Source organism: Rana temporaria, chromosome 1 (assembly GCF_905171775.1).
Source record: "Rana temporaria chromosome 1, aRanTem1.1, whole genome shotgun sequence".
NCBI lineage: Eukaryota > Metazoa > Chordata > Amphibia > Anura > Ranidae > Rana > Rana temporaria.
Window position 1 is genome coordinate 483,477,318 of NC_053489.1, and position 26,137 is coordinate 483,503,454.

Here is a 26,137-nt window from a genome sequence, read left to right on the forward strand (position 1 = left end):
CAGCATTTCAGAAGTGTTGAGTGTACAGAAGACTCATTTTGTGTAGTCACGGTTACTTATTTTCACTTAACATGACACGCTTTTAATAGCTATTTTCCAAGCCACATACTGTAAGCTACTATTATGATGTATTTTGTTACTAGTTCAGTATTTGGCATGAAAGTGAATTGCTTCCATTTACAGAAGCTTCTCTCTGAGAATCTTAAGTTACAGTGGAGTTTTTAAGGCAGTTGTAAATGAAAACCCCTGTCAGCCCAGTATTGTACCGTGGGATATAAAAATATGTAATGCAATGTTTGTTTTTTTCTATCTAAAGTGAAGCTATACATAGTTACAGGTATAACCTTGTGTGAAGGTAAAGAAAAAACTATGCAAAGAAACATTATCTTATACAACAAATGTACTGTAATTGTAATATATCTAAGGATTTAGACATGTGCAATACCAAAAAATGTGTTAAATTTTGTTTCATTCGTTTTTTGTTTATTTTTCCTGATCATTCGTTATGATCACAATTCGTAAATTCCAAAATTTGTAAATTTGTAATTTCTTAAATTCGTAAATTTGTAAATTCAAAAATCAAAAAAGAAAATCCGAAAATTTGAAAGAATAACTAACTAATAATAACTAACTATTAAATTATAGGTATTGGAATTTCTTTTCAAATTTGGCTGTTAGTGAACGTAACAAATACGAATTTATCCGAAGTTACGAATTATCCGAAATAACAAATGTTGCATCTAAACAAATGTAACGAAACAAATTAATATTAAATAATAATAATAATTAAACGTTTTTATTATTATTATTTATTATTATTAATTTGTTACGTTCCATTCGTTTAGATACGGCATTCGTTATTTCGGATAATTTGGAATTTCAGATAAATTTGTATTCGTTACATTCACTAACAGCCACAATTAAAAGGAAATTCCAATACCTTGTGAGAGTATAGTTTTGCTAAAAAAGCTAAAAAACGCTACAGCTAAAAAACGATATAGCAAAAACACTGCAAAACTCATGGGAATGTAGGCCTCACCTCTCCCTTCCCGAATACCATGAGTATTGATTTCTAAAGAAAGACATTCAATGCCAAAGCTTGGTGTAATATTTAAATAAATTAAAATCCAATTTTAATAATACATGCAATTCTTAACTTATAAATAATAAGTACAAAACAGCTCAGACTTCAGGACTCGAGCAATACCGCATACCGCATATCAATAAACACAAATCCCCCCTTTAAATGTAAAGGGTGACCGACACAACATGCCTGTGAAAAAGGGTGGGGAGTTTGTTGCTGACTTCTGACCAACTGTGGAATATTGCCACAGGGCCGCTTTATATAGAGAGCCTCCTTTCAAGAATACTCCAGTTGATCATGTGACCCTCTGGGAATTTCCCCAGCAGTCATGTGGCATTCCGGGAAATTTCTTAATGTTACATGAACCCGGTTTTCCCACCTAAGAGTCAATTTATTTTTTTCTTAAAGTGACCCCCCTTATTTTTTTAATATATAACAAAAAAGTTGGAAGGGGGGCGGCCACATGCCCATGCTGCTCGGGCTCAAATACTTATGCCCTCTCAGTCCAATCTACAGCTACAGCTTTCTACAGTTAAAGCCACTAGCATTTTTATAACGTCCAGTGTACATGTGGCCTAAACAAACAAAAGTGTGTAAAAAAAAAAAGAATAAAAAAAAAAAAAAGAAAGAAAAAAAACAGATCAAGGTTTGCCATGGTTAGTGTTAGGGCCAGTTCACACCATAGAAATGCAGTCCGGATGTGTTCCAGATGCTTTTCTGCACGCGTGATTTTGATGCATTTTTCAAAATAGATATTTGCCAGCACAGCATGGATCGACAAACGGTAGCACCCAAACAGGTAGTTTATTGCATGATCACAACATAAGAAGAGTGCAACGTGTTTCAGAGTCACACAGGACCCCTTCGTCAGGCATGTGATAACCGTGGGGTAACAGTGAAAACAATTTATATAACCATCAACCAATCAGAAAAAAGAGAAAAAGAGAGAAAACAAAAAAAATCCTCCCACCCCTAGACAGGTATGAAATCACAAATCTCGCCAAAAGACTCAAAAAATAAACACAACACCACAGATTTGAACAAAACTTATGAGAAGGGGGGGGGGGATTGCCAAATGACATACTAACACAATCTATATACTGTCAAGATGGACATTATAATATGGCTCCTTAAGGACTATGGGAATGGACCTTTTGCTAGGGGGCATCAGTATACAGCGAATTATAGATCCAGGTGCAGGAATCAATCATTAATTAATATATAGCACACGATTCAGCACAGGTTGGCGCCAGTTTGGCAACAATCATCACCGGCCGTGCAAGCGTGATAACCAGGCTGCTGCAGTGCTAGGGCCGCCTATGTCATGGAAACGAATGACGTCGGAGGACCCCGCCCATCAGGCAGATTTATTTTAGTATGAATCATTTTATGATATTGAATAATTCATCTTTTTTTTTTTAGTTCACGTCTAGCCACGATCTCTGCAGATAATCACTGGCTGTGCGAACAGTCACAAATAGCTGCAGCGGCTGACAGCCTGACAGCCTGGCATTACACTATACGGGCTGTGGGCACAGCTGTTCATAAAAAACTGTCAATCTCAATCAGTACATTTTTGCGACTGGGATTTGCAGTGTGGCTAAACGCCCATGTGAATGCAGTCTAATGCTGCATATACATGATCGGACCTTCCGACAACAAAACCGTGGATTTTTTTCCAACGGATGTTTGCTCAAACTTGACACACGGTCACACAAATGTTGTCGGAAATTCCGAAAGCCAAGAACGCAGTGACGTACAACACTATGACGAGCTGAGAAAAATGAAGTTCAGTGATTCCGAGCATGCGTCTAATTGATTCCGAGCATGCGTAGGATTTTTGTCCATCGGAATTGCATAAAGACGATTGGAATTTCCGACAAGAACTTTTGCTGTCGGAAAAATTCAGAACCAGCTCCCAATCATTTGTTGTCGGAAATTCCGACAGCAAATGTCCGATCTAGCATACACACGGTCGGATTTTCTGACAACAAGCTCAATCGAACATTTGCTGTTGGAAATTCCGACCGCGTGTACACGGCATAAGGCAACAAGATGTGGGCGGCATATGTAACATAAAGGTCAATACAGCTTTAGTCTAATCTTATCATTTATTTTATTTATTATGAATCATTCAATGATATTGAATAACTGAGCTTTTTTTTTTCTTTTAGTTTGGGGATTCAGCATTCTGTCTGTTACAATTATCAACCTGACAACCGTAGTTGGATTATTTATAACCCCCTTTGTAAAGAAGCCTTACTTCCCAAAGATATTGACTTACTTTATTGGACTGGCCATTGGATCTTTGTTTTCAAATGCAATATTTCAACTGATTCCAGAAGTAAGTGATCTGAAGCTTACATAATTGATATATTTTTTATTCAAAGCTAATAGATTGGTTAATTAAAAAAAGCCCCAGAATTCGCCAATATGTGGTCAGCATTAAGCCCCATACACACTATCAGTTTTCCTGTCAGTTTTCTCTTCAGGTTTACCAAAACCATGTAGTGCAAGGGCCTGCCTGATTGCATACAAATTGAAACTCTTGAGGTTTTACCTCATATTAGATGGTTTTGGTAAACCTGAAGAGAAAACTGTCAGGAAAACTGATAGTGTGTATGGGGCTTTAGAGGTGCACATTTGTATGTATTCTCTACTTCTACACTTAAAGTGGAACTAAACCCTCCTGTCCTCTTCAGCCAAGGAAGCTTCCATCTTTGTCTCTGATCTGCAACTGTCATAGTGCTGCACATGTGATCAGTTATGACACCAACCATTTGATGGTTTGAGAGTTTGGTTGAGGGCACAAGCAAATGTGACAGTTAGCATTTCCGGCAAGCCAGGAATGTAACAATTTTTTTAAACCATTAAATTGATGGGTTTAGTTCTGCATTAAGTGTTAATTTCTAGGAGTTGTCCTGTGTATCTTAAGTTGATCATACACTTACAAGCTCTTTCCCCTCTCTCTCCTGATTGGCTTACTGACTGATTGACAGCATCGGGAGCCTATGGTGCAGTTGCTGTGTCTCAGCCAACCAAGAGGGAAAGTCTCGGACAGCCGAGACACTAGTGAACATCGCTGGCCAGAGATGGACCTCAGGTAAGTATTAGGGGGCTGAGGGGGGCTGCTGAACACAGAAGGCATTTTATCTTAATGCATAGAATGCATTAAGATAAAAAACCTTCTGACTTTACAACCCCTTGGTTTCCAGCCCATAGTCAAAATACATCCTGTGTTTAAAGATGGATATCTCAGTAACGGCAGCAGCTGCTGCCACAACTGAGGTATCCATCTTTAGTGCCGACGGTACTGTACACGATAACGGCGGCCTCCGTGGCGGATTCGCCGCGAGATCGCCGTTATCGGTGGCGGGAGAGGGCCCCCCCTCCCGCCGCTGTCCCGCGCCCTCCGCCGATCTCCTCCGCCGTCGGTAGTGGCGGAGGAGATCGGGACCGTTCGGCAGCTGAGCGGGGTTACGAGTGAAGGAAAAATCTCCTTCACCCGTCCCCATAGCTCTGCTGGGCGGAAGTGACGTCAAAACGTCAGTCCCGCCCAGCGTCTTAAAGCATTTTGTCATTTGAAAAAATTACATTTCCAAATTTTATTTTTTTTCTTGCATTTTAGTCTAAATATGAGATCTGAGGTCTTTTTGACCCCAGATCTCATATTTAAGAGGACCTGTCATGCTTTTTTCTATTACAAGGGATGTTTACATTCCTTATAATAGGAATAAAAGTGATCAAATTTTTATTTTATTTTTTTCAGTGTAAAAAGTAATAAAATAAATAAAAATAAATAAGAAAACAAACAACATTTTTTTTTAAAGCGACCCGTCCCGATGAGCTCGCGCGCAGAAGCGAACGCTTACGCGAGTAGCGCCCGCATATGAAAACGGTGTTCAAATCACACAAGTGAGGCATCACCGCGATCGTTAGAGCGAGAGCAATAATTATAGCCCTAGGACTACTCTGTAGCTCAAAAAATGCAACCTGTAGAATTTTTTAAACGTCGCCTATCGAGATTTTTAAGGGTGAAAGTTTGACGCCATGCCACGAGCGGGTGCAATTTTTAAGCATGATATGTTGGGTATCATTTTACTCGGCGTAACATTATCTTTCACAATATATAAAAAAATTGGGAAAAATTTTTTGTTGTCTTATTTTGTAATTCAAAAAAGTGTTTTTTTTTCCAAAAAAAGTGCGCTTGTAAGACCGCTGCGCAAATACGGTGTGACAAAAAGTATTGCAATGACTGCCATTTTATTCTCTAGGGTGTTAGAAAAATATATATATATAATGTTTGGGGGTTTTAAGTAATATTCTAGCAAAAAAAAAATGTTTTAGTCTCGTAAACACTGAATCTGAAAAACAGGCTCATTAAGGAAGTGGTTAATGTTTCAAAAATCAAAGTCAGTTTTTCTGGTGAATGACTATTTTTTGCATCATTTGCATCCAGATCAACATACAGGATATGCTTTATAAGCTAGGACCCTTCCATTTTTTAATGTTTAAGTCGACCATAGGTGGTACGATTTTGGTTTTTGCAACAATTCTTAGATTTAGATCTTACAATTTTAAGTGTTAAAAACTTCTGCAGCTTAACTGCATTTGATTCAAATCGAATTTGACTTAATTTGATATTTTCGAATCAACTTCGAATACAGCTTAAAAATGTAAATCGATGGTGAAAACAAAATGGCCATGAAACAAATAAAAAAAAAAATCATTCTAACATAACAGATGTATCTAAACAAGATTTTTAACTTAACAAATCCATCCACAATGAGACAACCTTTTTTCTATTTTGTTCTGCACGTGTCTATTTGGTCATATCTGTTCAATAATTGTTAAAAAAAAATGATTCTGCCAACATTGTAACATTGAGCTGATAACTGTAACCAGTTATCTCTTAAAACTACAGAACATATTTTCCTTATGTTATGGAGATGATAAGGGGGAGGTTACCATACCCTTGGAAATTTCTTTAGTCCAGTCATTGGGTGATCGATTTGTGAAGATTTGTGATTTGAGCCTATACTCTGTTTGGCTGCTTAATAGCGGATTGTTTTACATTATATAATATATAATCTATATATATATATAAAATATTTCAAAAACATTAACAGGCTTGTTTAATAAAACATAAAAATGTAGCATATACAGTAGCAACCATCAGTTATATGGTTGTAAAATAATCAGGGGTAATATGTTATCGGTTACATTATTTTGTATACTGCTGTTGTAATGTTTTTTTTTTTTTAATCAATAAGCCCAAATGTATGAATGTACTATAGACTGTCTGAGCACACATGACACAAGTCTGAAAGCTGATAAACTACAGTGGAATCTTAAGTGTACAATTATGTATCTTGTTGCAGGCATTTGGATTTGATCCCAAACATGATAATTACGTTTCAAAAGCAGTGGCAATTTTTGGGGGATTCTACATTCTTATGTTTGTTGAGAGGATACTGAAAATGAGTCTGAACATCTATGGTGAAGTAAGAAACCGGCTATACCGTCACTTACATGAAATTGTCTTAAGAAAGAACTGGCTACTTTGCCCCAACAATGAAAACCCTAACTAATATACAACATTTTTTTTATTATAGGGACCTCATAAACACTTAGAACTTGACAAGCCACCACAGGAACTTCATACTGATCATGGAAAATGCACTACTAATGGAACCACCATGTATGGAAATTCAGCTATAACAGAGGCCAATGGTACTGTCAACATAGATCAAGTCAGTGTGATCTCAAAGGTAAAACAAACTAGATATTTAGTATTAAACTATTTATAAAAACCTTAAATAATAATATTCACATTAAAGTTAATCTTACTAAGGCAGCACTTACATAAGAAAAGATATGTTTTGGATACCCTGCATGGGGTTTTCATCGGACGAACCGATCGTGTGTGGGCCCCATCAGTTTTTTCCCCATTGGTGAAAAAAAACAGAACCTGTTTTAAATTTTTCGTATGGTTAAAAAAACGATAAAAAAAACCGATCGTCTGTGGGGAAATCCATCGGTCAAAAATCCACGCATGCTCAGAATCAAGTCGACGCATGCTCAGAAGCATTGAACTTCATTTTTCTCTGCACGTCGTTGTGTTTTACGTCACCGCGTTGGACACGATCGGATTTTTAACCGATGGTGTGTAGGCAAGACTGATGAAAGTCAGGTTCATCGAATATCTGATGAAAAAATCCATTGGTTTGTTTTCATCAGACAAACCGATCGTGTGTACAAGGCATTATGCATGCGCATACACACTACCATTTTTCATGACGAGAAAAATGCAATTTTTTAAATTGGTCATGAAAGCGGTCGTGTGTAGGCTCCAGAGCATGCTTCTCGACGAGAAAAATGGGCGTTAAAAATTTAAAATCTGCTCTACTTTTTCTCGTCGTCGTTTTTTACGTCATGAAAAACGGTGTGTGTACACTTTAATGAGGGGGAAAAACATGCATGCTCAGAAGTTATGAGACAGGGAAATTAACATAAGCAGCCCAAAGGGTGGCGCCATTCGAATGGAACTTTCCCTTTATAGTGCCAATGCACGTGTTGTACATCACCGTGCTTTTTCACCGTGCTTCGTTTTTTTTCCATGACATGAATAACGGTCGTATGTACGCGGCATAAGATGTTACACGTATTTCAAAATTTCTGAATAAAGGTGGGGTGAACATAAAATGTTTTTTTCTATCAAAGGGCCCTTATCTTTAAAAGGCCTTCTTGTTTAGTGTCCCATAACAGTTGCAGATATAGCAGCAATCATTATTATTTTGGTACTTAAAGCGGAGTTCCACCCAATTTTTTTTTTAAGTCTAACAAATACTGCAGCTTCTGACTTTTAAAATATTAACACTTACCTGTCCTGGGTGCCCGCGATGTCCTCACCCGAAGCCGATCTGTCCCTCGGCTCTCGGGTGGAGGTGCCGCCATCTTCAGTAAGGGAATGAGGAAGTGAAGCTTCACAACCTGGTTCCCTACTGCGCATGCGCAAGTCATGCTGCACGTCCTCACTGGTCCCTGCTGTCTTCTGGGACCCGTGTGTTTCCCAGAAGACAGGGGGGGGGGCGGAGGAGGGGCTGGACATGGCATAGATTGCCGCAGAGCCTGCGGCGATATATGCCCGGATATGGGAACAAATACCTGGATTAGACAGGTATTCCCCCCCCCCCCCCTGAAAAATGCCAAATGTGACACCGGAGGGGGAGGATTCCGAAAGGCAGAAGTTACATTTTTGGGTGGAACTTTAATTAAACCCCTACTTAGCATACATTGTGTGGAATCCTTATGTGCATATAAATAATAATATTTGACGAAAAGGATGGGGGAAGGGCATCTATATATAGCAAAGATCCTATATCTCTCAAACCGCAACACTAACTACATATTCTGGTCGGAGGCCATACTTGGCTTATACTAATTCATTTATTTATTACAGATGCTTATATAGTGCCATCAATTTATGCAACACTTTACATATACAGTATATTCTACATTCACATTAGTCCCTTTGTGGGTCCCTTAATCACATTCATACATACACATACTAGGGCCAATTTAGACAAGAGCCAATTGACCTACCAGCATGTCTTTGGAGTGTGGAGGAAACCCATGCAGACACAGGGAGAACATACAAACTCTAGGCAGGTAGTTGCTGTGCTTGGGAGTTGAACCAACGACCTTAGTTCTATTAAAATCAATCATAGGGACAAAAAGATATTGTATTGCAACAAAAAACTGATGATTTAAAAGGACTGGATTTGACATAGCTTGGGGGCATAAAATATAAGGAACCCTTCCTCTCTCTCATGCATTGTTTCCATAGGTAAAATCAAACCATTGCCTGGAGAAATCAGTAGCAATTGAGACCTGATTCACAACTATGCAGATTACAGTTTGCATATTACAGGTGCATTTTTTAATACACATTTTTAAACCATTGAAGTCTATGGAACCAAAAACCAGAAAAAAGTCCCTGGCCCTTTCCATAAAATGCACAGATGTGAACGACATCCATAGAAACCCGTGTTAAATGGACTGTAGTGTGTTTCTGCAAAAATGAAATGCACAAAAAAATGTATAGGTGTGAACCAGGACTTACTCATTCTCTTCAGGAGCTGGGCAGGACATGCAGGTTCATGGTTGGCCAACACCTCTACTAAAACAAGACATAAAAGCTAATAAGAAAAATGTTTGCACCAATACAGTGCACAGTTGCCATAGTAAAACCACTTTACCATAAATGATTAAAATTCAAGGCCTCCTGGAGACCCCCTCATCTTTTTTATGGCATTTCCTAAAACAAATGTGCTCGGTAATGGCATTAATAGCTATTCCCACTGGCCAGCCAGGTATATCTAACTACCTCTCCTTGGCCTCACTGGGAAGTTGGATTCCACCGCCTTCTTTCTTTTTCTTCTCTCTTCCCCTTTGTCTGTCTTCCCCATCCCCCCCCGTTTTCCCCCCTCCCCCTTTTCTTTTCTCTTTACCACTCTAACCCCCCTTTCCTCTCTCCCTTGGTCTTCTCCCCCTCTTCTTTTCTCTAACCCCCTTTTCTTCTCTCCCTTGGTCTTCTCCCCCCCTTTTTTTCTGTTTGCTGGTCCTCTAGACTTCCATGGAGCTCGGATTGCAAGATGGTAGTGTAGTGAGAAAAAATAAATGCGCTACCCAAAAAATGTAAAACAAAACCCCAACAAGGGGAGTGATGCAGCTACACAGGAATGTGACAAATTCAAAGGGAGTGAGCGCTACATATGAGCCATAGCAACACTAAACTATGTATACCCAAAAGGGTGTGACCCTATAGTGTGATAGAAAATGCTACGCAATAAATACCCAGCAAGGTGAACAAAAAACGTGAAAAACAATCCACAAAATATCAAATGTAATCAACAATAGAAGATGTAACAGAAATCTTCAGGTGAATGATGAAATACAAATGCGCTTACCGGAAGCGTTGGACCCGACTGTCATACAACAACGGATCAATCGAGCTTAGGGTGTCCCAAACGGCTGTTCCACAAAAGTGTCAGCGAGAATCCAGAGAAGGATGGAATCTACCTCATTGGCGACCAGACCAAGAAGGACGGATGGGCCCGATGTTCCTCAGCCATAGATTACTCTAGTATGGAAGACCCGTCTGAGTTGTTGGTATGGCAATCATAGGGGTCCACCAGACATCTACGTGTACCCGGTTCAGGCAAGCAGCAACCCTGGTAAGGGTGTTAAAAACCAACTGGAGAGAACTCAAAAGGCTTATCTTCCACAAATTTATGTAAAGAGAAGAAAAAATAGGGGGCTCCAATGGTGTAGGTCAAAAGAAGGTTTTAATAATAAAAACCAGCATACATGGTAAAAAAGTGATTACAGTTCATAATTCTAAAAGCAATATGGGGAGCAAAATGCATAGTCTGACGCATTTCGTTCCAATAAGGATGTCTACAGGGGCATCGGTAGTGTCCCTTGTACCCAGTCTTTATTAAGCCTCCATGTACAGTTTTTTTGGGTAACAGGGTTTGATCTTTATTATGTGTTCTCCTTTATGATGGCCTCTCTAACTGGGCTCTTTAACTATCTAGTTCTTTACATGACTGACAGATTTGTCACACAGAGTCTTCCTACTTTAGTTTTGAGACCTACAGTATGTCATTTGTGCTCGGGACCAGTGGTCCTGTGACTAATTTTTTCTTGATTTTTTTCTTGATTTTACATTCAAATTTGTTCTTTTTGTAACTGTACACTGCTGTAATGTCTTTTGTTAGATTGAAAAATATAATTTTTTTTCAATAAAAATGTATTATGGAAAAAAATAGCCCACTGTATTTCACTACTTCACATTTTTTTTGTCTACCAGCATTCTCCGTATGGCTATTTTTGTATTCTGTAAAGTATACACCTTTTATCAGCAACTTTTTTTTTTTAATTTGACAATAAAAAAGTTAAGATCCTGAGAGTCATTATAATTAAAGTTTTACAGTAGATTAGGTTAATGCTGACAAAATGCTGTCTGCAATAAACCACTAAAATACTTGAAGGTGTTAAGATGCTTTTTATAGCTTATATCATTTTGACAGCGTAGTACATGTGTTGCTAAATGTCAGGTTTAATTATACTATTAGAAACTGCTGTAGCAGCAAAATGTTGTACAGCACATATAAAGAAACTGCGTCATGAACAAACCAATATTGGCATATTATGTGAAAGGTCTTAACCTTGTGAGCTTGTATTTCTATATATCTTCGTTTTTTTACTGAAAACATTTACAAGGATCGTTTCCTTTGGCTTACATTCCCTTTACTGCCAATCACTGCACATTTTTCTGTAAAAAATCTGCTGACCTTTTATTTATATGATTGCATGTTTGGTGGATTTGATTCCTACAATTGTGTATATAATAAAGAAAACTTGATATATATATATATATATATATATATATATATATATATATATATATATATATATATATATATATATATATATATATATATATATATATATATATATATTGTAAGTATGGGCTCAGTTGCGTTTTGCATTTTCCGGCAGCCGTGGTCAGGGTAGGCTAGTATACCTATAGCCTAAGAAACAATGCTATGCAGTTCATCAGAACCTGAATTGCTCTTTTCCCAGCATGCTGGGTGAGGTGCAAGTGGTTTCAGTAGGATGATATTAATACAAATTCAGTTACTTATTCAATTTATACAAATATAAATGTAGGGGCAGATTCACGTACAAATCTGTTACGCTGCGGCGGCGTAACGTATCCCATTTACATTACACCGCCGCAAGTTTACAGCGTAAATGCCTGATTCACAAAGCACTTACCTGTAAACTTGTGGCGGTGTAACGTAAATCCGCTTGGCGCAAGCCCGCCTAATTCAAATGGGGTGGGCACCATTTAAATTAGGCGCGTTCCCGCGCCGAACGTACTGCGCATGCTCCGTCTGTAAAATTACCTAACGTGCATTGCGCTAAATGACGTCGCAAGGACGTCATTGGTTTAGACGTTAACGTAAATGGCGTCCAGCGCCATTCACGGACGACTTACGCAAACGACGTGAATTTTCAAATTTCGACACGGGAACGACGCCCATACTTAACATTGGCTAGGCCACCTAGAGGGCAGCCTTAGTTTTACGCCGCGTATCTCGACGGAAACGATGTAAATTTAGAGCGACAGGTAAAGCGTACGTTCGTGAATCGCCGTAACTAGTCATTTGCATATTCTACGGCGAACGCAATGAAATCGCCACCTGGCGGCCGGCCTAGAATTGCATCCTAAGATCCGACGGTGTAAGTCAATTACACCTGTCGGATCTTAGGGCTATCTATGCGTAACTGATTCTATGAATCAGGCGTATAGATACGACAATCGTATCTCAGAGATACGACGGCGTATTAGGAGATACGCCGTCGTATCTCTTTTGTGAATCTGGCCCGTAATTTTTTTTAAAGAATCCATAAGTTGGTTTTTGGTGTTTTTGTCAGTTTTTATTTGCACTTTCCATCTTTTATAAGAGTCCATTAAAGCAAAGGTAAACTAAACAAATACTCTATTAGAAACACAGATGTAAATTTCTCATAGTATGGATCAAATGTACAATTTAGCATTTGTCTCCAGAGAGAAATAAATATTTTACCAGAAAAAAGGGTGGTTCTCTTTATTTAATGAGAATCATGCCGTGTACACACGATCGGTTTATCCGATGAAAACAGTCCGATGGACTTTCATTGGACAAACCGATCGTCTGTGGGCCCCATCTGTCTTTTTTCCATCGGTGTAAAAAAAAATAGAATATGTTTTAAATTTTTCCGATGGATAAAAAAACGATAGGAAATTCTGATCGTTTGTGTGGAACTTCATCGGAGAAAAATCCACGCATGCTCAGAATCAAGTCGACGCATGCTCAGAAGCATTGAACTTCATTTTTTTTGGCTCGTCATAGTGTTTTACGTCACCGCGTTTTGGCACGGTTGGAATTTAGTCTGATAGTGTGTATGCAAGACTGATGAAAGTCAGCTTCATCAGATTTCTGACGAAAAAATCCATCGGATTTTATTCCATCAGAAATCCGATCGTGTGTACACGGCATCAGCAATGAATCTGACAATCAAATAATCATGTTGTTTCTGGATAGAAGAAGAAGGTAGGGAGAGATGTTTTAATGTGCATATTATAAGATGTAGTTCTCACTGATATGTGTTGTTCCTTATAGGAAACAGATGAAGGAAATTGTTGCTGCAAAATAAGGACATGGACTCCAATGAAGGAGATTGGAACATTAGCATGGATGATTACATTTAGTGATGCCCTGCATAACTTTATTGATGGGCTCGCCATTGGGGCTTCATTTACATTATCTCCGTTGCAAGGGCTGAGTACATCTATCGCCATTGTGTGTGAAGAGTTCCCCCATGAGTTTGGTAAGTGACATATATACTAAATGCCTAAGGTTATAGACCTTGCTCCTGATTCCCACTCATCAGCAGTTTGAATAGTAATACTACTAGGAGCTGCTTGGCTACTATGTATCGCTGTTACTGAATTGTTTTATTTAATACCTCTTCTTAACTTTCTACTTCATTCAGTGCTGGGACAAGGCCATTTGGTGCCCAGGGCGAAGATGGCAAACTGCGCCCCCCCCCCCCCCACTGTTTTTAAGAAAGAATCAACTTTTATATGGACTTTCATTCGTTTACAGCATAACATTTTTTGGTGTCAAAGAGTATTTACAAAAATCTAATGCATACTCCCCTTAAAAATAAATGTAAATGTAGCATCCTGTAATAACAAGTAATCAATTTTTTATGTTTTACTTTACTTTTACAAATCGGGAAACAATTGGTAGTGGGGAGTGTTTTTTCTCAGCTTATTTTTTTTGCTGCCTTTGTCCCCACCGGGCAAAATTTAGTTAATTGCCTTTCCTGTTAACATGGTGTCACAGGGACAAGAATGATTGGAAATGCTACAAAATGGAGACAGAGGGATTAGGAAAAACAGGGATGGTGGGTTAGAATTTGTTGCTGTCTCTACTGTGAAATGAAAAATATGTATATGACACTTGTCTAAAACTGGGGCTACCAGTAAATTTAGCTTTGCTATGGGCTGTGGTTAACCTGGTTGATTTGTAGTCTTTGCGATTATTTGGATTTTCCCCCAAGCTTAGTGTAGTTGTAGTTCTTCCCTTTTGCCAGTAGAAGTCACGAGCACCTTTGGCATTAGTATGATGAGCTGCAGTCAAACTGAGTTGTCAAAATGCATATTTCTCTCAGCCAATCAGTAGGAGTTTCATGGCCACTGAGTGTCCTGGTAAATAGTATAAATATTTGGGGAGAACAAGTGATCAGGGTCCTTTTATCTAGACCTTGGTCTACACTGACCACCAACCACCATACCTAGCAACCTGCACCCAAGGTGAAATGTCAGCCCTCTTTGTCTTCAGGTGGTCGCCACCACGCCTCTGAAGATCAGGGGGGTGCTACGTATACCTGGTTGATGATTTATAGAACGAAATCCACTACTTGCTTTGCCAATTGAATATTCTACTTACTGTTATTTTAATCTTTCAATTAAATTCTGAGCTTTTTCAAGGCCATTTTCAAGCTTTTAGTAAAAAAGGGCATAGCTGGGCACCGCCAGAAGGCCTGCACCAACGTTAAAAAACATAGGAGATGCCTTAAAAATTCACAAGAAGTGGTACACCCATACTTTAGTAAAAGTGACTTTTGGGGGAAAATAAGGTATTCCAGGATAATGGTTGGGTGTGGATTTTAAGGGAGGCACCATGCCAAAAACATAAAATAGGGTGAAGCCCCCACAAGATTACTAGACCCTTATACTTGATGAGTGTCGGGCATGGCTTTTATAGGGTAGAACTGTTGCAACAAAAAAAACAACAACAAACAAAAAAAAATCATGGGCCCCACTTAAAATCCATGCTGAACTTTTATCTGAGCATACAGCCTAGCTAGACAGGAAAGGGAGTGGAAGCAAGCTGGGAGCCCTACCTCCTCCCCACATCCCAGGATGGAATCTTGAAACCTCCTCTAACATAAGAGAGCCCTCCGATATCTGGCCCTTCCACATACTTTTTTTTTTACTCATTCACTAAAAAAGTAAATAAACATAAAAAAACTTTAACCACCTTGTTTAGTTATGTAGATCCATCAGTGATGAATATGATGAACGATGCCTGATGAACTGCTGACAATAACCTAATAATCCCCACATGACAATCCTGTTGCTGAAACTGACCACTCCTCGGCAAACTGCTCAGTTTAAACAATCTGGCTGGTGATGCTGCCTGATGTCAATGACCAAATATTTTCATGAAAGTATTTGGTCAACGACTTCACCCAGGATGCCCTCTGACTTGTTTATTATGTGAAGCAAGCCAGTGGGCTGGCTGTGAAGTCATTCCTCTAGTGGCAATAATAATACCTCAATTAATTAAATAAATAGCTGCAGCAGCAGCAACCAGAGGTTCTATGTGTGTGAACAGGCCAAATCTGGCCATTTAGTTTACCCATTTGGCGACCCTTGAACAGATAGCATTCAGCTTATCGACTTGAACATAAAACTCATTCCTATCAATATTTGATATCCTATTCAGTAAGTATATTAATATTTAGTACATTTATGTCAAAGAGTGGAGTGCAATATTTGTCCCATAACCCTTTGTAATGTTAAATACGGGATCACATTTCCTTCTAGAAGACCACAATCTATCGTAGATTTCTACCCTTTAGAGAAGCTCTCCCATACCCGTTACAGAACTTAAAGGAACTTTCACTAATTTATAACATTTTAATGTCCATAGATTTATCCTCCCTTCATTAGTAAATCTCTGATTGTTTTTGTGCAAGTTCAAATTTCCTTTAACAGTTTCAGAATATGTTTGCCCTAGTACATGTCTTCTCCATTTTCTCAAAATTTAAGAATATATCAGTTGTTTGGAAGATGAAAAAAATTCCACCTACAATGAGTGGAAGATGATAAAATCTGGCCCCATCTACCTGATAAATGTTGAAGGATGTGGCCATATTGCCTTCTTTTTGCATCTAGGGATCTTGTTCATTGCTTTTTGGAAGCAAATATTACAAGGTCTTCCTGTAATTCAGACCCTTGGGTAATCAAATTTCTCAAAACTATCCATTGCGTAACTCTTGAACATACCCCAAAATGTAATTTCTAAGGGTCTGTTCACACATAAAAGTGCATGAAAATGCAAAAAAAACGTATGTTTATTGTCATCCAATGGTGTGCATGTTTATTGATGCGTTGGCATGTGTTTTAACTGGTGTTGACACCTGTTTTTATGTGCTTTAAATTGCTATGGGTCTTTGGAAGGGTCAAAATAATGAAAAGCTTTTTTCTATTTTTTTTCTCCTCTTTTTTTCTCCTCTTTTTCCTGCATTTTCATTTAGCATTTTAACACAATGCACATGACTCCAGCATGGTGATGCGAAAAGGACAAACAGAAAACAATTGTTTTCTATGTGTCCTTGCAGTGGCTTACATTCTTCCAGTAAAACGCAGGTCACTGCATATGTGAACAGGGTCTAAGTACAGGAAACAACCCACAGCCCCAATCTAAGTTAATAGCTCGCATGGGTCAAACAGTAAATGAATATGGAAAAAATATTATGCAAAAATGTCCACACAGTATACCAGCTTTTATGAGATATGGGTATGCTGGTTAACTTATACAGTCTGGATTGGGCATCTATTACATCAGCTATCCGATTGAACTATACTCCGCCGTGAAACTATTATGCTTGTTGTCAACAATACATTTATTGTCACTTTATTTTTATTGTCAACCAGGTTCCTCAATTTCATTGGTTTTACAAACTCCTTCATAGCCCATATCTCTAAATTTCCATTCCTTAACCCCCTACACTCTCTTTCCCTCCTTATCATCCCTTATTCTGTATTCTTTACCTCTGAGCTTCCCACCCTTTCCGTTCCCTCCATCTATTATTGTACCCCAGATCCGGTTTCTCTTTTTTTTTGGAGGGAAAGGGGTGAAAATATTATTTTTTTACAATGGGTTTTATTGTTTTTGTGGTGGCACCCTGTTGATGTTACGTGAGTACAGTTACAATGTTTATAATACTTTCTCACCTACATTTTTGTGCAAATTAAAATATATTAATTATATTTACCAGTATTTAATAATATTTTTTTAATATTGAATCCAGTACAAAAAAAAATTGCGAAAGCAAATGACTGCATGAAGCAATTAACTGTATACAATTTTTGCCTTTTTTTTTTTTTTTTTTTAGGTGATTTTGCAATCTTGCTGAATGCAGGAATGAGTATCCCCCAAGCTCTGTTCTTCAATTTTATTTCTGCTTGCACGTGTTACTTTGGTATGATTATTGGGATTCTAGTGGGCAACAACTTTGAACCAAATATTATATTTGGACTTGCTGGAGGAATGTTTCTGTATATTGGACTGGCAGATATGGTAAGACAAACCTTTTGCTTTTCCCGTGTGTATAGAGATTGTTTTGAAACTACATTACATTAGCTTTCCGTGCCAATGGTACTTTTTGGCTCAGAGCTCTTGGCATTGAGAGAAGTCCACCTCACACTAACATTGCCTGCAACCCTAACACTAATCCCCACACTATTATTGACTGTAGCTTTAATTCTAGCCCTCAGGGTAGCTTTGCCTATAACTCTCACACTAATTCTGCTTCTAATACTAACCCTCACACTAGTCCTTCTTGCAACCCTCACACTAACCCTGCCTGTTACCCTCACACTTACTCTGCCTGTAACCCCAACACTAAACGTTACATCAATCCTGCCTGCAACCCTTAAACAAGTCTTCACACTAACCCTGCCTTGCGATCCTCACACTAATCAACACACTAACCCTGCCTGTAACCCAGACACTAAACCTTACATTAAACCCTGCCTGTAACCCTAATGATAACATCCAGTGATGTGCAGGAAAATTTGACTTAAGGAATTCATTAAAAGTGGAGATTAGAGATGACCTGAACACACCCAGTTTGGTTTGCGCCAGAACTCTCGAACATTCCAAAAGTTCTTTTGCGAACCCTATTAAAGTCTATGGGACCTGAACTTTAAAAATCAAAAGTCCACATTTTGAAGACTTTTATGCAAGTTATCGGCCCTAAAAAGGGTATGATGGCCCCGGGTACATGTATAAATGCAAAAAGTTTTTTTTTAAAAAAATTGGTTTTGATTGAGCAGTTATATTTATGATGCTTAAAGTGAAACAATAAAAATGAAAAATGCATATTATTATATTCATATAATATAAATGCTAGAATTGGCCTTGATGTAAAAAAATGGAATGATATGCCCGGTCAAACAGTTGCGGAAAAATTGGTCTTTGGGTGTTGATGGTGCCTTCACACTGTAACCTATAGAGGTACTCTTGATAAAAACAAGAATTGGCCTTGCTGTAAAAAAAAAAAAAAAATTATATGCCCCGGTCAAACAGTTGCAGAAAACTTAGTCTTTGGGTGTTGGTGGTGCCATCGCACCGTAAACCTATAAAGGTACTAAGAATTGGCCTTGCTCTAAAACATTTTAATTACATGCCCAGATCAAACAGGTGTGGAAAATTGCTATTCTCCCCTGTTTCTCCATGATTTGACTGCTGTACACTGGATTTTATTTTATTTTCTACAATAAAGATGCCTTTTTCATGGTGTGCGGCCATCCAGGATATTTTTCCTTATAGGCTTTAATGATATCATAGATTGGAAAAACGTAAAGGCAGATGCGCACTAAGGATGTCAAAAAACCATAGAGCTTGAGTACAGACTCTCATAATGGTAATGGGCAGAGACTTGCCATCTGAAAAATCATGAGTATAATACTAATTGTTCCACTATGATTGGCTTAAATAGAGTATATTTAAGGCACGTTCTGAGCATGATATTCTTTAGGTAAACTGAACATATTTCCACGAAAAAGTAGGGTTTGTTGAAAATCATTCAACAGAGAAAGGTTACCTGGGAGCAATCTGGGAGTGTATGATGCCATGTACTGGTAGCCCAGCTGCATGAGAACAGATAGGGAGATGTCTGCCAGAATTGGCCTTGCTGTAAAAAATGTTAATGATATACAGTTGTGGAAAAATTGGTCTTTGGTTGTTGGTGGTGCCTTTACACTGTAACCTATAGAGGTACTTTTGATGAAAGCAAGAATTGGCCTTGTTGTAAAAAATAATAAATACAAAATTATAGATCCCCCTGGTCAAACAGTTGCGGAAAACTTGGTCTTTGGGTGTTGGTGGTACCTTCGCACCGTAAACCTATAGAGGTACTAAGAATTGGCCTTGTTGTAAAACATTATAATTATATGCCCAGATCAAACAGGTGTGGAAAATTGGTCTTTGGGTGTTGGTGGTGCCTTCACACTGTAACCCTATAGAGGTACTCTTGATGAAAGCAAGAATTGGCCTTGCTGTAAAAACATTCTGGCCCAGATTCTCAAAAGAGATACGACGGCGCATCTCCAGATACGCCGTCGTATCTCTGCCTAGCGCCGTCGTATCTATGTGACTTATTCTTAGAATCAGTTATTGCGTAGATATCCATTAGATCTGGCAGGCGTAAGTCTCTTACGCCGTCGGATCTTAACTGCATTTTTTTGGGGCCCGCTAGGTGGCGCTTCCGTCGAAATCTGCATTGAGTATGCAAATTAGCTAGATACGCGAATTCCCAAACGTACGCGCTTCCAACGCAGTAAAGTTACGATGTTTACGTTAGGCTTTTCCCGGCGTAAAGTTGCCCCTGGGTCTATAAGGCGCAGTCAATGTTAAGTATGGGCGTCGTTCCCGCGTCGAAAATTTATAAAATTACGTCGTTTGCGTAAGTCGTCCGTGAATGGTGCTGGACGTAATTTACGTCCAAGTCAAAACAAATGACGTCCTTGCGACGTCATTTAGAGCAATGCACGTTGGGATATTTTAGGGACGGCGCATGCGTAGTTCGTTCGGCGCGGGGACGCACTTCATTTAAATGAAACACGCCCCCCACCCGCCAAATTTGAATTCCGCCGGGTGATTTACGCTACGCCGCCACAACTTTACAGGCAAGTGCTTTGTGAATAAAGCACTTGCCTGAAAAACTTGCGGCGGCGTAACATAAATGAGATACGATACGCCCGCACAAGTTTGCGCCCATCTACGTGAATCTGGATGGTAATTGTGCCCATGAAACCTATACCAAAAATTATTTCAAGATCAAATCAACACCCACAAAGCTAGTGACATTAGCATCAGGGGCTTGTAAGCTGCTGCAATTAATTAATTTGGACACATGTCAGATGATCACCAGAGTCTGTGGACAGACGCGCTCTTTTTTCCGTCACAAAAAAAATCGGCAGCACCAATTACCCATTTGGAAAGCATGCTGGATGCAGGGCAGCCCAGCAGCTCAATTACATACTAGGCAAGTTCTCTCTAGTGGTCTATTCTCATGACCCAGTAACCCAGTAGATTATCTACTAGAAAGCTCCCCACTTCTGTTTTCAGCCCTAGATAATCTTCCTTCATATATTGATGCAGATGTGGCCAATGGAATGTTGAAGCTGACAGCCCTGGGCACCGAGGACTACTTTTTTTTAAATGCATCACTTAGGAGGCCCCCTTCTCCACCTGTCCTCCTTTGACCAACAGAAGCCACAAGACTGTAACCTATCAGAGTCTGGAAAGGTGTTACATAAACTCCTTTTTCTTAGGGTGTCCTCAATATATTTCATCCTGTGCTCCCTCTGCGAGGGCAGTATAAGTTCTGAGACCTTCCCCTTGTAACGATGGTCAAGGAGGATTGCCAACCAATAATGATCCTTCTCCCTGATGCCATAAATTCTCGGTTCCTTTCGCAGGCTTTGAAGAATAAGGGAGCCCATGCACTGCAAGTTTGCAGTGGCATGAGAAGCAGAGTCCTCAAGGGTCACTGAGGATTACAGTTATTGGAACTGTCTCCTCCCAGCCATGTACTACTCTCAAGATTTCGGAGGTCTGAGAACCATCTCTTAACCTCCCTGGTGGTATGATTCTTTCAGAAAAAAGGTGCTGAAAGTGGTACCATTATTTGCAAGGAAATTTGGCCTTTTTATATTGTAGGCCTGTAATTTTTAGAAATAACTCACTTAAATCTGACCAAACAAGATTCTAATAGGCATCCTGGGTATGACATTTTTTTAAAAACAAAATTATAAATTATAATATAATAAATAATTATAAATAATTATAACAAATAATAATATAATTATAATAAAAAATATTCAATAATGTAATCAAATCAAAATCACTGAAATTTGCGGATCTAGCGAGGCAAGCCCGAGTCAGACTCGGGAATACCGCCAGGCAGGTTAAGGTTTGACGAGATGTCTTCCTCTGCTTCAATGCCTCCAAAACTGACAGAATCCTCCTCTTCCTCCCTTTCCTTTTGTGTTCCACGGCATCACAAGCATGGCATCTGCATAAAATGGGCCTTGAGAGGAAAGCAATTCCTCCTCTTCCTCCCGCTGCTCTACCTTGAGTGCCCTGTCCATAATGCCATGCAGAGTATGCTCCAGCAGGAACACAAGAGGGATTATGTCACTGATGCATGCATTGTCATGGCTCACCATCTTTGTTGCCCCCTCAAATGGTGGCAGTATAGTGCATGCATCCTTTATCAACAGCCATTGGCGCGTGGAAACTAAAGCCAAGCTCCCCTGAACCTGTCCTTGTGCCATACTCGCACAGGTCCATGTCCATTTCAGTTTGTCTTCATTCTGCTACCTAAACATTCCAACCTGAATTTTTTTTAAGATTATTGTTCAACATTAACGCAAACAGGTGTATATATATATATATATAAAAAAAAAAATATATATATATATATATATATATATATATATATATATATATATATATATATATATATATGTTGATACAGTATCTCACAAAAGCGAGTACACCTCTCATATTTTTGTAAATATTTTATTATATCCTTTCATATGACAACACTGAAGAAATTACACTTTGCTACAATGTAAAGTAGTGAGTGTAGTGTGTGTGTATAGCTTCTAAATTTGCTGTCTCCTCAAAATAACTCAACACACAGCCATTAATGTCTAAACCTCTGGGAACAAAAGTGAGTACACCCCTAAGTGAAAATGTTCTAATTGGGCCCAATTAGCCATTTTCCCTCCCCGGTGTCATGTGACTTGTTGTGTTGCAAGGTCACAGGTGTGAATGGGGAGCAGGTGTGTTAAATTTGGTGTTATCGCTCTCACTCTCTCATACTGGTCACTGGAAGTTCAACATGGCACCTTATGGCAAAGAACTCTCTGAGGATCTAAAAAATAATTGTTGCTCTACATAAAGATGGCCTAGGCTATAAGAATATCGCCAAGACCCTGAAACTGAGCTGTAGCACGGTGGCCAAAACCATACAGCGTTTTAACAGGACAGGTTCCACTCAGAACAGGCCTTGCCCATGGTCGACCAAAAAAGTTGAGTGCACGTGCTCAGCGTCATATCTAGAGGCTGTCTTTGGAAATTAAATGTATGAGTGCTACCAGCATTGCTGCAGAGGTTGAAGGGGTCAGCCTGTCAGTGCCCAGACCATATGCTGCACACTGCATCAAATTGTCTGCATTGCTGTCGTCCCAGAAGGAGGCCTCTTCTAAAGATTATGCACAAGAAAGCCGTAAATAGACATGGTTTACTGGAACCATGAACTGTGGTCTGATGAGACCGAGATAAGCGTATTTGGTTCAGATGGTGTCAAGCGTGTGTGGTGGCAACCAGGTGAGGAGTACAAAGACAAGTGTGTCTTGCCTACAGTCAAGCATGGTGGTGGAAGTGTCATGGTCTGGGGCTGCATGAATGCTGCTGGCACTGGGGATCTACAGTTCATTGAGGGAACCATGAATGCCAACATGTACTGTGACATACTGAAGCTGAACATGATCCCCTCCCTCCGGATACTGGGCCGCAGGTCAGTATTCCAACATAATAATGACCCCAAACACACCTCCAAGACGACCACTGCCTTCCTAAAGAAGCTGAGGGTAAAGGTGATGGACTGGCCAAGCATGTCTCCAACCTAAACCCTATTGAGCATCTGTGTGGCATCCTCAAATGGAAGGTGAAGAAAAGCAAGGTCTCTAACATCCACCAACTCCATGATGTTGTCATGGAGGAGTGGAAGAGGACTCCAGTGGCAACCTATGAAGCTCTGGTGAACTCCATGCCCACGAGGGTTAAGGCAGTTCTGGAAAATAGTTGTGGCCACACACAATATTGACACTTTGTGCCCAATTTGGATCTTTTCACTTAGGGATGTACTCACTTTTGTTGACAGCGGTTTAGACATTAAGTGTGTTGAGTTATTTTGAGGGAACAGCAAATTTACACTGTTATACAAGCTGTACACTCACTACTTTACATTGTAGCAAAGTGTAATTTCTTCATTGTTGTCACATGAAAAGATATAATAAAATATTAACAAAAATGTGATGGGTGTACTCACTTTTGTGAGATACTATATATATATATATATATATATATATATATATATATATATATATATATAATTTTTATTTTATTATTATTTACCAAACTAAATTTAAAAATGACAAGCCCTTGAGACGCTAAACAATGTAAGAACCTTGTGTATGCTGCCACCTAGAGGATTTTGGGAAAAGATAACCAGCTTGCCTGATGATAAAAGGTCTTTGCATGTCATTTATGCGTACTTTATTTCTCTTTCAGTTTCCTGAAATGAATGAAATGCTCAATGATAAAATAAAAGGAAGAAAAACTGACATGGTCTTTTTTGCCATTCAGAATGCTGGATTGCTTTCTGGATTTGCTATCATTCTATTGATAACCCTTTATGCTGGAAACATTACACTGGGATAGTATATGTTCCTCCAAGGACTAAATACCCAAGATGCTACAAGAGAAAGAAATATAACGTGGCCTTATACCTTCTATCTTCAAACCTCAAGAGATTTTTTTTTTAATGCGCACTTAGATGAAATTACTTTGAAAGCAGATTCAAGGCATACGCAACAAACTGCTGCTATCTTTAAATGAAAAATATTTGTATATGTTTGCAAAGTGAGTACACCAGGTTTTACCTGTACAGTGTTATAGTGAGCCAAAGGTGTTACAGGGTGTGATTTATTTACAGTACTGGCAGTTTTTGCCTCTTTAATACATGTGATTTTGGAAAATTTATGGGCTCATGACCAAATCACTGTCATTTTTGTAAAAAAAACAAAAAGCTTTTTTTTGTATATGAACTTTTTCAAGATTAATGCTTTTTGTTGTTCTGTCACTGATCTTTTTTGATTGTTTTTTTTTGCACTGAAAAGAAGTAAAAATACTGACTTAACAACAGTTACCGTCTTAGTTCATCCACATGAAAAATGGACTCCACGGTATATTGAGCATATTTTTATACTTTTTAAAATGTCAGCAAACAGATCAACATTTTTTAAGCCAAGCCAAAGTATTTAATTTTTTTTAAGAAAATCTCTTCCAAACACTGTATATTGCTGTTGAATGAAAATGGATATAATCAAGACTGTGGAGCCTCTTTATGAAGGGGTGAAATTGAAACTTTTCTGCTTGTACTCTGTGGGCTAGATTCAGAGAGGAGATACGCCGGCGTATCTCCAGATACGCCGCCGTATCTCTGAGTTTGGCCGGTCGTATCTATGCGCCTGATTCATAGAATCAGTTACGCATAGATCTCCCTAAGATCCGCCAGGTGTAAGTGACTTACACCGTCGGATCTTAGGCTGCAATTCCAGGCCGGCCGCTAGGTGGCGCTTCCGTATCTTTTACGCGACGAATATGCAAATGAGGAGTTACGCTGATTCAGAAAGGAACGACCGCCCGGCGCTTTTTTTTTACGTCGTTTGCGTTCGGCTTTTTCCGGCGTATAGTTACCCCTGCTATATGAGGCGTAGCTAATGTTAAGTATGGCCGTCGTTCCCGCGCCAAGTTTTGAATTTTTTACGTCGTTTGCGTAAGTCGTTCGCGAATACGGATGGACGTAATTTACGTTCACGTCGAAAGCATGACGATTTGCCGACGTCATTTGGAGCATGCGCACCGGGATCAAGTCGCGGCCGGCGCATGCGCAGTTCGTTTGGCGCGGGGACGCGCCTGATTTAAATGTTTCACGCCCCCTACCCGCGGAATTTAAATTTCGCCGGGGGATTTACGTTACGCCGGCTCAACTTTACAGGCTTTGTGAATAAAGCACTTGCCTGAAAAAGTTGCGCCGGCGTAACGTAAATGAGATAGGTGAGCGGATCTTTAGATCTGCGTAAACCTATCTGAATCTAGCCCAGTGTAAACTATTTAAAGTAATGTTTTACACTGTATAGCAGGTAAGTTGGCACCCTCGGAGCTAATACAAAATTGCTATTTGCATATGTTTTGGCGTGTTTTATATCAGGAAGTGAAAAAGGAAGAATTGTCTATGGTGTCTGGATATACAGTGCAACACTTCTCTTAGCTAGTTAATACAAAATGCAGGTTTAGCTGAAGCTAATAATTTTAACTGGAATTTCAGTGTTTTACCATACTTTATTTTCCTGACAAAATCCTTTTGTAAAAAAAATAAATAAACAGGAAAAATGATTCTGCTTGTTGAATTTTGCCTTTTGTTTCTTGCTACCTTTATGCTGATGCAGTCATTTATTTGCAATAGACAGAGGCTGAATAAGGAGCTTCCCTAATAATGAAAACACTGATTATTAAATAAAAACAATTGGTTTATAGTTTTAATGCTTTTCTACAAAATTGGAAAAAAAAATAGATAAAACAAAACCTGCTAAAGTAAAACACCAGAGTTCAACAGTATGATTTTTAGCTGGTTGCTTCAGGGCATCGGTCCCTCTCTATGCCAGTGTATGTGTGTGCAAAGGCTGTTTTATGGCCAGTGAATACAGTGATCAGTGCTAAAAATATGCACTGTCACTATACAAATGACACTGGCAGGGAAGGGGTTAACATCAGG

General features: G+C 39.0%; 1 protein-coding gene across 1 annotated transcript in view; it reads left to right on the top strand.

The window, feature by feature from the left end:
- Positions 1–24,686, top strand: part of SLC39A8 (solute carrier family 39 member 8) — an 81,103-nt gene extending 56,417 nt beyond the window's left edge. Inside the window, exons 4-9 of the mRNA XM_040329928.1 lie at positions 3,259–3,428; positions 6,466–6,588; positions 6,700–6,855; positions 13,324–13,531; positions 17,396–17,580; positions 23,872–24,686. Coding sequence (XP_040185862.1) covers positions 3,259–3,428; positions 6,466–6,588; positions 6,700–6,855; positions 13,324–13,531; positions 17,396–17,580; positions 23,872–24,021 — 992 coding nt within the window. The 3' untranslated portion in view covers positions 24,022–24,686. The remainder of the gene's footprint in view (positions 1–3,258; positions 3,429–6,465; positions 6,589–6,699; positions 6,856–13,323; positions 13,532–17,395; positions 17,581–23,871) is intronic.
- The last annotated feature ends 1,451 nt before the right edge of the window (positions 24,687–26,137 follow it).